Source organism: Odontomachus brunneus, unplaced genomic scaffold, assembly GCF_010583005.1.
Source record: "Odontomachus brunneus isolate Ranch 3 - 2012 unplaced genomic scaffold, Obru_v1 Obru_scaffold_001, whole genome shotgun sequence".
Taxonomy (NCBI): Eukaryota; Metazoa; Arthropoda; class Insecta; order Hymenoptera; family Formicidae; genus Odontomachus; species Odontomachus brunneus.
Window position 1 is genome coordinate 2,784,865 of NW_022639451.1, and position 13,685 is coordinate 2,798,549.

Genomic DNA, 13,685 nt, shown 5'->3' on the forward strand with positions numbered 1-13,685 from the left:
CTCAGTGCATAAGTTCTAGTCGCGAGAACTGGGACGACCTGCATAAACTTATGAAATACTCGAAACAAAAAATGCAGCACGTACTTTTCTTGCGCATACGTGCGCTACTAACGTTCTTGTATATAAATATCGCAAATATAAAAATAAATCAGTGTGTGCCTTAGATTTCGCATATGCTGGCGTGCATTTGCACGAGCGTGCATCGCGGAATGCATCGCGCCCATCTCTCGGCGCCGATCTCGCGGGGTCGTTTAAAATTCCGCGACGTCGCGTCGCGTCGCGCCGACGATATCTCCGGCTGGATCCGTGATTTCGATCCAGGCCGAGATCCGGCCTGCCTCGAGGAGACCTGCGCAGCCGTGCCCGAGATCCACGCAAGGCGTCCTTCATCGACCTTACTGCCTACCACCTGGCGCGCTCGCTCGCTCGCTCATGCGCGCGTTTACTTTCACGTTCGCGAGCGCGCACGTGCATGCGTGCGAGCGAGGCGCGCGATTCATTTGCCGATCGAATTCTCGCGATCCCATCTCGCGCGATCATGGCCGCGCGCCGCGATCAGTCCCGCCGAGACAAAGATTTCCACGTGCGGCTGCAGTTTCGCGAAACGTGAGTCGCGTGAGCACTCACTTTCGACGGAATAGTAAAATGCGTGCACTCGCTTGCGAAACGACTTGCACACATTCGTTCCCCAGATGAACAAAGGACCTCGCACAAACCTTATGGGAATTGAATTTCGGTCGAATTCGGCTGAAGATTTGATATGTTGTAGATCTTGTCGCCCTGATAAAAAGTCTCCAAGTACGACCCCCTATAATGAACCGTTTGACCTCTACGAGGCGTCATTTTTCAAAACAGGCTAATACAATATCTTATTGCTTTAAACGACCCCGCGAGATCGGCGCCGAGAGATGGGCGCGATGCATTCCGCGATGCACGCTCGTGCAAATGCACGCCAGCATATGCGAAATCTAAGGCACACACTGATTTATTTTTATATTTGCGATATTTACAAGAACGTTAGTAGCGCACGTATGCGCAAGAAAAGTACGTGCTGCATTTTTTGTTTCGAGTATTTCATAAGTTTATGCAGGTCGTCCCAGTTCTCGCGACTAGAACTTATGCACTGAGAAAAAAATAGCTTGCTTTTTGTAAAAAGCAATAGAAAGAATCTTCAGCCAATTCGACCGAAATTCAGTTTCCAAGATTTGTGCGGAGTCCTTTGAATTAAACGGCGTCTATAATGAGAACTTGAGCCATCAGACTTAAGCTTTTTAAACCTGAACCCTTTATAAGTTTGTGGACGATATTTTAACCACCCCACTTAAAGTTCAAGATCTGTGTTGTTTTATACTAAATATTTGACCATGCGGTTTTACATATCGTCTGTATAACCATACGTTATACAGATGATATGTAATAGAAAACAGATCTACATACATAACCATGCAAGTATGGTTGCCATAAAAAGTACTGCTCAAAAAATGAAAGTATATCTACTTGTAATATGCAACATAAATTAACATCTTTGTAATTTTTCTCACATGAGTGTAACTGCAAATACATAATATTAGTGCAAATAAACATTTTTTGCGTTTGTACAAAGAGTTTAAATTTTTACAAATATTTTAATAAAAAAACAAATTTTTACAAGTGATATTGACCAAAACTGAATGACTAAGCACTTGCCCTGACTGGATTGTGGTCGATATTTTGTCAAGCAATAATAATAATAATAAATATTAGAAGGTTTCTTATATTTCACATATTTGTCACGTATCTAGATATATTATGTAAACTTGTAATAGACATTACAGTCACCTTGAAAAAAAAGTTTTGCCCTACAAAAGGTCAAGTCTTAAGAAACCGACTAAGTTGATTGTTCTTCTCATATATGACTGTGATTACTTAATTACTTAAGGCTTAAAGTTTAAGTCTTATGACTTAAATGCTCATTGTAAACAGCGCTTTAGATGAAGGCTCTAAATGCAAAGGCAAATTTGACTCAGCGCTGATAAGAGTCGCACGCTGATATTGTCGCGTGAAATAAATAATAATGATTAAACCGATAATTATATGTACTTAATATTTATATATACTGAAACAAATAATTAGACCGATAATTATATATACTTAATACTTATACATACTGAAACAAATAATTAGACCGATAATTATATATATTTACATAATCGATAAAATATAAAATGAAATATAAATAGTCCCCAGAAGTATTATAACTAAGAACAGTTATTTATATTCTCATAATGTACGATTTATAGTCGAAGTATACGTTATGAGAACATAATGTCTTCAATTATAGATTCACGGCCCACTTATGTTATTATTATTTATTTCGCGCACCAATAGAGGCGCTCGGCTATTATTAGCAATAAATTGAATTCGCGTGTTCAAACAAGATCAGGAGCGCGTCAATTCGTCTTGACAAAAGTGACGATACATGAGACGTCCTATGTGTCACAACTGCCACGGAGGGAAAAACGTGAGTATCTTGATGTTATATTCTTATCTAACAAATAAAATAAATGTAGAATAAAGAGGCAACATTTACATCATGTATTTGTCATTTCGGTTCCTGTCGTGATCGATTACTTGATCTCTTGCGGTAAATCGGTAAGAACGTTTCTGATTGAATCAGAAAAGTATTTCATAATCGATTTCGATAACCAACGAGCATTCTGTGATTTTCGGTAGAAACACGTCTCCTCGTCTCTTATATCTAATTGATTTCGGCCGGTGAAAGTCAGACGGTTGAAATTCTACACAAATTTGTTCTACACTCTGTATCTAATCCACGCTTTCTGCATTTCTGATGGGCTTGCGCAGTCATTGGTTGTGATAAGAGCGAATTCACAGTATACGGGACGTACGGCATTACAACTGCAACGGATAACTCAGAAAAAACATTCACGGACAGAATTTTACAGTAAAATTTAAGGTAAAGATACCAATTCCCAGACATCTAATCCTGAATATTTTTATTATTTCTTTAAATACGAATATTTAAACTTTTAACATAGAATGTAGTTACATACTCAATATTTGTATATATATTTTATGTATAAAGTTTAAATATTTGTATTTAAAGACCAAAACAAAAAGATGTCCAGGATTAGGTACCTGTACATGTCCTTTGTACCTTTATCTTACTATAAAATAAATGTAAAGGGCCTTTACAAGAGCCTGTCTATATACGAACGTATAGTAGTGCAGTATATAATCAAGTAATTAACTCTTGAAGGCTCTGTATATATTTACATGACTGTATATCAACGAAGCCTTTCTCTTCTCAATTTTAATTACTACAGGATTTTGTAACCGAGGAATAGATTGACATTCTGCAATGATGTGTTATCCTTTCATTTCTCACATGCGCTATTTTATATTTCGGAAAGTGATTTAATTGATCGAGTATCAGCGGAGCCTTTCTCTCTTCTTAAATTTCGTTAGTATATAAGATTTTGTAACCGACGAATAGATCGACATTCTGATTTATTATCTTTTCGTTTCTCACATGCGTTGTTTACATTTCAGAAACTGATTTATTCGATTGGATATCAACAGCGCCTTTCTCTCCTTAATTACTATAGAATTTTGTAATCGAGGAATGAAAGGTATTACGGAAATTTATTATCCTTCCATTTTTCACATGTGCCATTTATATTTCAGAATCTGTGAAATGCGCTATTCGAAAGATCTGTCATGTTTCCAGCGAAATTTGTTACATTTCTCAGAGACTTGTTCCTCAGAACAAGACAGATCTCTCTGACACTCCATTCCTGTGCTGCTGCGGAAGTACAATAAAATTGCAAAGGACTTACATGAAGAGAAACCATAATACTTTCTCCCAAGCGCTTCTATTGTATTCTTATCTATCAGACAAGAGCGTAAGAAAAAAACCAATATTTACAGCGTCACTTCGGTTCCTGCCATAACCGATTATTGCGCAAGCCTCGCCAATAGTGGTTCTCAATCGCGACGATTTCGCGCGCTTCTTGCTGCGTCGTGTCCGAATTGTTTCGCGAGCAAATGTGAGTCGTACACTGTTCACGCGAGATACTTAGGAATCAGATGTTCTCACGAAGCTTAAAACTTGATTTACAATGTGTTATTTGCTTCTTGTTTTTTTTTTCTTTATCTGACTTTTTTTTCTGACTCACACCTTAAGCCTGATCTACAATATGCTCTTTGCCTTCTGTTTCTTGCCTTCTACCTATTTCTCGCTTAAAGCTGAAGGTTTAAGTCAAAAAGAGATCAAGAAGCAGGAAGCAAAGAACATATTGTAGATCAGGCTTCAAACTAAAAAAAGACAGAACAAGAAACAGGAAGCAAAGAGCACATTGTAGATTAAACTTAATTGTCCATATCTCGCAAATTCGTGTCCGCAGACGAAGTCGAGCGGGCTGTCGGACAAAGGAGAGACCGAGAGAGTTCTCGCCGCGTCCTTCGACGACCTTTTTGCTCGCCCATAGCTGTACGCATCGGCGTGCCGCCGACGGTGGTACCATTCACTTTCACATGGTCGCGACGCACGCACGCACGCACTCACTCACGCATGCATGCATGCACGCATGAAGACAGGCAATGCGCGCAACGAGTGCGTAGGTATGCACAGCTATGCCATCCGTTGCGCATACCTACGCGTAAACAAACGCTGGCAATAAAATGCAGGTATGCGCGCGCGGAGCCGCCGCGCCAGTTAATCGCCGCCACGCGTTATTGTCGTGCGCGCGTTTATCATCTTAATAACGCATTCTCTTTCCTGCACTGCCGCGTGTAACAGTTTATCATTCCGGCTCGTTACCTGTGCATTTCCCCGACGCGTCGTTGCCGTCACGCTTGCCGCGTAGCGCCCGACGAGCACCCGTGACGAATAATTTGCGACGAATTTACGAAATTCCACGTGCGTCGATCCCCAAATTGCACCCCGGCGGAGCGAAAAGAGAAATATTCTCGACAAATGGAAAAGAAAGGGAGGGAAAGAGAGAGGATAACGTTATCGCGAAAAATTTGCGTAATGAGAGGAGAGAAATAAAAAAATATTCTCGCATTAATAACATTGCATTCGTCGATTTCGCTCTGCACTGAGAAAAAGTGGCACGAGACATGTAAAGAAGGAAAGAGAAAGAAAGACTTGCTTACGTTACAGAAAAAAAACACTCAAAAGTTTATTTGTGAGATATAAAGTTTATTCACAGAAAAAATAAACTTTATTATACAAATAAATTTTCAAGTGTTTTTTTTCTGAATGTGTAACGCAAGTCTTTCTCTCTTTTTCTTTCTCTACACATGTCTCGTGCCGTCAAAGATTTTTCCAATTTCAATCATTGTATACCTTTTTTGAGTGAAATTGGAATGGGGGAGAAAGAAGAAATAACGTTCTCGATAAATTTACATAACGGAAGGAGCGAAATAAAAAAATTTTCTCATTAATAATATTGCACTCGCCGAATTTGCACTGAAAAAAGGGTATTTAAAAATTTATTTATGAAATATATAAAGTTTATTCGCAAAGAGAGAGAGAGAGAGAGGAATAAACTTGATATCCCTCACAAAAAAATTTTTAAATATTTTTTCTCGATGTAACGCAAAAAACTCCTCTCTTTCTCTATTTTTCTTCCTCTATATGCCGGTGTGGCGCCGAAGATCTTTCTAAATTTTAATCGCTCGTGTACCTTCGAAACTTTCCCGAGCAAAATTGAATCAGAGAAGAGAGAAGAGATAACATTATCGCGACAAATTTGCATAACGGCAGAAGCGAAATAAAAAATATTCTCGCATTGATAACATTGCATTCGTCGATTTTGTCTTGCACTGAAAAAAAGGTACTTTAAAATTTATTTATATAAAGTTAGTCATTTAATCACACAAAAATAAACTTTATATTTCACAAATAAAATTACTACTATACTATCGCTGCCAATATACTAAAAAAAAGGTAGCCACGTCACATCGGTCGAGACAGGAACAACATTTATATTGGAAATTAATAATGATGAAACTGAATTGTGACTTCAGAGTTGGGCAGTAGAAGGTTAAAAATAACTCATTCGCTGTGGCGGTGAACAAAAATGTTAATCAATTGACTCACACATTGCATTTTTATATTTATGCTCGTTGTTTTTACTTTAGTCCAAGTACGATGTAAAAATAACAAAAACAGAATGCATAAATACGCGGAACAGTAGCTAATAACTTGTAAGAAATGTTGACGGAACGTTTTTATTATAATATGAACACGTAAACAAAAGTGTATTTTAATACGATTTTCCAAATATTTAATACATTAGCATGCATAAAAATTAAAATTAACATCGAAATTTTTACATCATGCTTAAAGTTAAAACAAGAAAATGTAAAAACGGAATGTGAATGTTAATTAACCAATATTTGTAATTTATCGACAAGTAACACGAAAAATTTGCCATTTTACTTAAAATTTTGAGTGAACTTTCTGGAACATGAAATTCCTACATTGTGCTGAACATTTCATATATGTGTAATGTTCCAACACAAAGATCCTTACATCGCTTAAAGACAAGTGTGAAAACAGAATGTGTAAGTATCAATTGATTAATATTTGAGTTTATCGACACAACGAGTGAGTTATTTTCACTTAAAACTTAGAATGGACTTTCTGAGACATGAAATTCTTACAATCGTGCTTAAACTCAAAACAACAAACAAATGTAAAAACAGATCGTGTGTGAGTTAATTAATATTTGCATTCTATCAACAAGTGACACACGACGAATGAGTTATTTTCACAGAAAATTTGGAATGTAATTTTCAGGACATAAAATCGACATTTTGCTTCCCGCAGTGTACAACATCACGGACGATTGCACGAGCAATGAAAAGAGCCAATGAAACGAGACAAAAGACACCTGAAATTACATCCACATCACCGTATCTTCAGTAACGCAATTACCGGTCGCGCTTTTGTCCAATCGATGGAAATCAGCGCGGCAATCAGCGGCGTTAAACATTCATTCGCGGCCATTTCCAGTCGTTTCGTGCGAATTCCCTCGCTTTGAGCGAGAGTTTTCGTCCGGAGAAATTTGCTGACTATAAAGAACATCGCGCAGAACCCGGCCCGTTCTCGCTGCGGTGGCTGTGGAATGTCTATACGACACTAGACGCGTGCATATTCAACGAGCGCGTCGAACCACCGCCGTCGCCGCCGCCGTCGTCGTCGTCGTTCGATACAATGCGGCGGTTGATGGCCTGCTTTAATGGGTGGCGATGCTTTAATCCCGCGATGATGCAACAACGACGCGGGATGATTTATAGCTCGCCGCGCCCCGCGTGCCCCGCGCGCTGACCCGCGCGAGTTTTCACGCTGCGCGAGAGCGCGCCGACGACGACGGGCGCCGTCGTCCTCGTCGCCGGCTTACGCTCTGTCGCTCATACGTATTTTGCAATCGCCCGACGCGTCCACTACACCCGTCCTCGATGCTTAATTGACGGTTGACAGCTGCGGAACAGATGCGTCGCCGATGCTCGGTTAACCTTCTTCTTCGTCTACTTCTCGTCTCTCTCCGTCATCGTCCACGCTGTCACGTTCCCGCGAGTTTAAGTCGAGCGATCGGCCGTCCCTAAGTTATTTTCGGCCGACCAAGGTCGCCGCCTTGAATGGCCACTACCGAATTAGCATAATTCTCGAAACCGCAGCCGCCGACATCGGCGATCCAATTCGAGACTTGGTCGATTCCCCAACGACGACGACGACAAGGAACTGTCGCGGAAAGAAGCAGGAGAAAAAGAAAACGCGATAAATGTCACTTATAAATCATGTCTCGAGAATGACGCACGATGGGAACGCTCACATCGGTCGTTCGATGAGGGAATATTTAAATGCAAGATTCTGATGACAGAAATTCATAAAAAGAAGAAAAAAAAGCGAAGAGAAAGAGACGGTGATGTGTCTGTTGTTCTCGAAAAAACTTGTCTTGCGTGTGCCTTTCAAAGATTTACTCGCGTTTCAATTCTAACACGACATTGAGGAATGAGTCAGACAGACTTCGCAAGAGCATGATTTTGTAATTCCGTGTTATTGCGTACGCGGTACTTAAAATGCGTAGTGACAATACCTTGTTGTCTCTAGTATATATCGCGTTGAGAATGTCAATTTTGAAACATCGACGACACGTCGACGTGGGACAGCCGATGATAGAAAGAAACCTTACGATTTTTTAAATTATACTTGTAAGCCAGATATATATCGCGCGCGCGCGCGTATTGAATTGGTTCTTAAACTTACGCGCTAATTAAAAAAATAGATGTTTCAGAAAAATGTTAACACATTATAAATGTCTTGATTTTCCTAATGGAAGCCTCGAACAGCGACCGAAGCACATATGTATATTATTGGGAGTACAAATTAGTTCGGTCCGTTTTTTGTGGTCAAAAATGCATTTATTTCAGAACAAAATAAATGAACAGATTAATCAAAGTATTGTCCATCGCTGGCTACTACTTTTTCCCACCTCTCAGGCAATTCTCGAATTCCATCTCGAAAAAATGTCTCGTCTTTTGAGGCGATCCAAGTTAGGAGCCAATTTTCGATTTCTGCGAAAGAAGTGAACCGGTGACCTGCCAAATCGTGCTGCATCCGTCGGAACAACCAGTAATCAAAAGGAGCAATGTCCGGCGAATACGGCGGGTGCGGTAAAATATCCCACTTGAGCGTTTCCAAATAATTTTTTACGACTTTTGCGACATGAGGCCGAGCGTTATCATGCAGAAGAATAACTTTGTCATGTCTTTGCTCGTATTCCGGCCGTTTTTCTCGTAATGCACGGCTCAAACGAATCAATTGTAGCCTATACCGATGGCCCGTAATGGAATCGCCAGGTTGTAGCCTCCAATTCTTTGTCTTCGAATTTTTTTGGCTGTCCAGAGCGAGGCTTGTCTTCAACGCTGAAATCACCATTCTTGAAACGTCGAAACCATTCCCTACATGATTTATCAGTTGGAGCATTGTCACCATAAACTTCTACAAGCATTCGATGCGCTTCAGCTGCACTTTTCTTCCAATTAAAGCAGAAAACTAAAACCTCCCGCAAATGCTGCTTAGTTAACACAAAATTTGACATATTCAACACAGTAAAAAACAGGGGTTTTGTATGAAACTCAAATATAAACTGAATATTATTGACAGATGTCTAACCTCTTTGAAACCACCGAAATCAGCTGTCACTATCAAACATTCATAACAGCCAGAGCCATCTTTTGAAAACGGACCGAACTAATTTGTACTCCCAACATATTGAATCAATCGTGAAATTTACATCATATATAATAACGTGAATTTTGCATTGATGCAGCAACAGATTTACTAAAAGTTATCATCAAATTGTCATATTATATTTTACACGGCATATTGTTTTGGGGAAATTTTCATCATTCTTTCGTATTTTGATTTCGTCGCTCTATATGATAAATATATCATGTGAGTGTCATGTGAACCACTCACAAAGGATTAAGGATCGACTAGTTAAGTTACTGCCAAATCTACGTACACATATCTCTCCGTGTAGCTGCAGGATGATTAATGTGGCTTCAAAATTGACATTTTTAATAGAGAATTTTTTGTACAAAAACAACAATGTATTGATATTGCACATTTTAGGTGTTGAATTTGTTTCTTTCTCTCTTTCACACTACTGCATAATTCACGAGAAATCGACGTGATTTCAGTGCACGAGGAATCGCCTATTTTCGCGTACCCTTTGAACTTATTCAACAGCTCTTTATAGACCAAGTTCGATTTAAGTGTTCCATGAATTGGCTGCTTCCGACGCAATCTGATCCATTTGTAGATCAGAACGGCACGATAACCCGCAACCTGTTGCTAATCGATAACAATATGCCGCATTGTCGGCCACGAGAGGCTCTATTTTATATAATTGATCCTTATCGTTCCGCGTTCCGCACTTAATTATTGTTACCTCAGCCCGTAATCCAATCGAACAGTTTATCGCGGTATCGTTGGTTGAGACTAGTGTCTCGCCGCAGAATCCAAACAGCGTAATGCCATCCAAAGAAAAAATCCGTTGAATCAATAAAATTAGTCAACAGCGTACTTGGAATAAATCTTCCCGATTCAATGGCAATTGAAACGAATACTCGAGTTATTAAAACAATATTTTATTGAAAAAATAGTGAATTACTGTAGAATGTCGATTTATTCCGGTTACAAAATTCTAGCAACTTTTAGTAAAATTCTTTCAGTGCAAGAAACGGCATCGAGCTACCTGCTCGTGACTATAACGTGACTGCCTGCTCGTGACTGTAACATGACTGCTTGCTCGTGACCGTTGAGTAATTAATTCGCGAAAGGATCCCCGCGACGATAACGTTCGTCCACTCCGACGGGAGTCGAAAATCATATTTCGCTGCTCAGAGCGTTCCTTGAATTTACGGAAGAGAACAAAAAATCTCCATCTTCCCGTCGACTTGCCAGGAAGAATGTTTACCGCGCCGCTGCGCGATATCGCCGTTTGGCAACGCGTTCCTCGCATATTTTCCTTGCAAAACACCGATCCGTTATGTCCGTACGTGCATACGTCGAAGAGCGGGCGAGCAGAGGCAGGCAGGTATTTCGAGAGAGCTGAGAGAAGGCAGTTATTCGCGCTACACACGGACATCAATTAACGCGCCGCGTGTTCCCGCACGCGTCGGGCATAATTCTTTTGGTTACGCAAGCCTCGCGCCGAAAGTCCTCGCGCGAAATCGCATGCACCTCGCTGCTCTCGCCGATGACGTTCGTGGGCGCGCGCCCGTCCAGTGCCGCGAAAGGTCAAGGATACACGGCGGGCATAGTAATATCGTTTAGAAACGAAATATTACCTAAACTGTACATCGAAAAACACCGTCCTCCCTTGAGAGCGGAGAGGAAAAAGAGCGACCTTCCAACAGCGATACGAATATAAATACAAACGGAACACGCGGAATATAAATACGCGGATACACGCGAAGGAACTGTAAATATATAAATATTAATACACAGGGGCGGATAAGAATAAATATAAATATTGGGGTTAATCCATAAGCGCTCTCTCTCTCTCTCTCTCTCTCTCTCTCTCTCTCTCTCTCTCTCTCTCTCTCTCGCAGTAATAATTTTCTCGCTTCCGTCGTTGGCAGTTTTCAGACGACTCCGTTACCTGAGGATTCCGTCCGCGTATATCCGACAACACCCGGCTGTCGGACTCGCGTCGGTACACACGTCGTCGGCGCGCACGCTACCGCAAAACACCTTCTCAAGCGGCCGCGGAGATAACAGCGTCGTCTAACGTGATCATTTACGGCGAAGCGAGAATTCACCGCGAGGCGCTTTTATGCGAGAAGAGTGGCAAGAAGAGAGCCAGGCGACGGCACTTCGAGGGAAGGAATGCCCGGACTGTCGAAAGGGGGCCCCGCAAATTACGCGCGTAATTCGTCGCGTTTTATCCGGGCCCCCGCGCGCGAGGCCCTGTGTGTGTCTTTGGGCAGGCCCGCGGGTTCAATCCCAGGTCGGTGATTACGGATCTTTGGCTTCGTGGAGAGCGAGCCGAGCTCGTAGGCTCGTCCCTGCGCGCCGTCTTCGCCGTCGCTACGACGGCTGGCCGCGCGCTACGCCGCCGAGGAGAGGACGGAATCGTCGTAAGCGCCAAATTGCACGTATGCTAAGTGGCCGCGATTCAAATTATTATTATCATCTCCCGGCCACGGGATCGCCCTTCCAAGAATGATTACACGCGGGCGTCGGAGACGCCGCGTGTGTGCCGAGGATCGTTTCGCTTTTTGGGGGCCTTTGCGAGAGCGACGGCTCTCCTTTCCTCATTTGAATGCGATTTGGACTGCCAGAGGTGCACAGTCCGTTCTTGGGAGGATCTCGCGACTTTTGCAAAAATGAGCCCTCATGAATGAGTAATTAGCCACTTTAAGGTCCAGACTTTTGTGCAGAGTCAAGTTTTACAGTTGAGTACGATATATGTTGTATCTGTATTCATATCTATAATCGCGACTCAACTGAGAAAATGTCATCTAACTCTATCTTCAAATGTGAATACTTCATTCGTGGCAAGTTTCAAGTAACGATTATTAATACGAACTTAAATTTAGATCTGAGGGTCATACTAATAGTTGTTACTTGAAAGTTATCTCATGTAAGATATTCAGTTTTGAATTCAGAGTTAGATCCAAGTTAAGTCTTTCAGTTGAATTCTATGACACATGTGGCATTATATCTGTCTAATCGCGATTCAATTGGAAAATTTTTATCCAACTCTGAATTCAAATCTGTATACTCTCACTTGAGAGGAATTTCAAGTAACGACTATTAATACGAGCTTAAATATTTCAGGTGAGACAAATTTCAAGTGACTACTATGTTATTAATACTTGAAACTCGTCTCAAATGAGATATTCAAATCTCAATTCAAAGTTAGATGAGAGTTTTCAGTTAACGGTTACAGATTTATCACAATTTGTTACAATTTAACTTGAAAACTTGAATCTGACTCGGAATACACATCTGAGTATCTTATATGAGATAGGATGAATCGGTAGTATAATATTGACGGATTCGTTATTTTGCTAAGAGAGAAAACTCAAGGAGTATCTAGGAAGAATGTATCTAGGAAGTATGTAATCACTGGATTTTTGATGGACTATTAAATAGCTAACCACGTAGAGCTAATGATAATGCCAATGATATTAAGCACTATATAAAGTAAAGTCATACGTATAATAATGATTGGTTGATAAAAATTGTGAAATGAATTCGCACAGAGGACAAGAGCGTACATATGAGAACCGCTGATGGAAATGATAGAGTATACAAAGCAATTCGTGCGCTCGAGCCCGACTGGAGGTGATTCTCGTAATACGTTATTAATTTGAATGCCTCGTGCGTGATGAATTATTTAACGGCGCGATTAGCCTAATGCATCGCGCGATCCTTCTTTCTAAGTTCCTCATTTCTCGCTCGTGAGCGCGATTCGTGATCGCGGGGACTAATCTCCTTTACCCATTCCAAGCGAGCTAATTCTTTTAATTGCGCGATTTAGCGCATACAGCGCGAGTGTCGGGGATCTTTCTCGGAATAATATTTGCCTAATTATTGTTATTACGTTTTGACCTATAGTCTTGTTGTTTCTTCCGTATAGACAAGCCGAGGAGATCGTGCTGGAACGTCAAGTATATAATCACACATTTTCCTCGTATTTTATTCAAATGGCGCTAAGTGTAACCTATTTTTATAATTACCTGTTTTCCTAATTACCGGAAAATGGTATTTACGACCGAACGACATTACGTAACACAAATGTGCTGATCAGTTCTCTCATGGGAGTTATCGTATATTTTTTTAAGTTTGCATATTACAATACCACTCTGCGCATTCCTAAGTTTCAGAAAACACGATAAGCGTTTCAAAGTGACTTGATATGCGTGATAAAGACGTTTTACAGTACGTTTTGATTTGCCGAATGACATTATATTCTAAAAGAGTCACTTCGCAATTTTATATTCACTGTTCCTTTCAAGATAAATATTTAAAAAAATATATAACCCTAGGACCATCTAGACCTGATCTCCTTTACATAGAGAGAAATATCATTCTGAGAAAAGCGATTACTCAGGTTACTTTCCTTCTTTTAAGGTCTACGATTTTCAACAAA

General features: G+C 40.6%; 1 protein-coding gene and 1 long non-coding RNA gene across 4 annotated transcripts in view; one reads left to right on the forward strand and one right to left on the reverse strand.

Moving 5' to 3' along the window:
- LOC116853978 (hairy/enhancer-of-split related with YRPW motif protein 1-like) overlaps positions 1-13,685 on the reverse strand; it is a 100,475-nt gene that overhangs the window by 58,988 nt on the left and 27,802 nt on the right. Inside the window, exon 1 of one of the 2 annotated variants that reach the window (XM_032835412.1) lies at positions 3,929-4,232. The exons of the other annotated variant lie outside the window; for it this stretch is intronic. Coding sequence (XP_032691303.1) covers positions 3,929-3,951 — 23 coding nt within the window. The 5' untranslated portion in view covers positions 3,952-4,232. Of the gene's footprint in view, positions 1-3,928; positions 4,233-13,685 lie in introns of those variants that run through there. 2 annotated transcript variants of the gene reach the window in all.
- Positions 1,802-5,917, forward strand: LOC116854000. 2 transcript variants are annotated; one of them, XR_004380062.1, is made up of 4 exons: positions 1,802-2,500; positions 2,845-2,956; positions 3,327-3,463; positions 3,553-5,917. It is a non-coding gene; the product is annotated as an uncharacterized LOC116854000 (long non-coding RNA). The 2 variants fall into 2 exon arrangements; XR_004380061.1 differs by having other exon boundaries at positions 1,807-2,500; positions 3,327-5,917.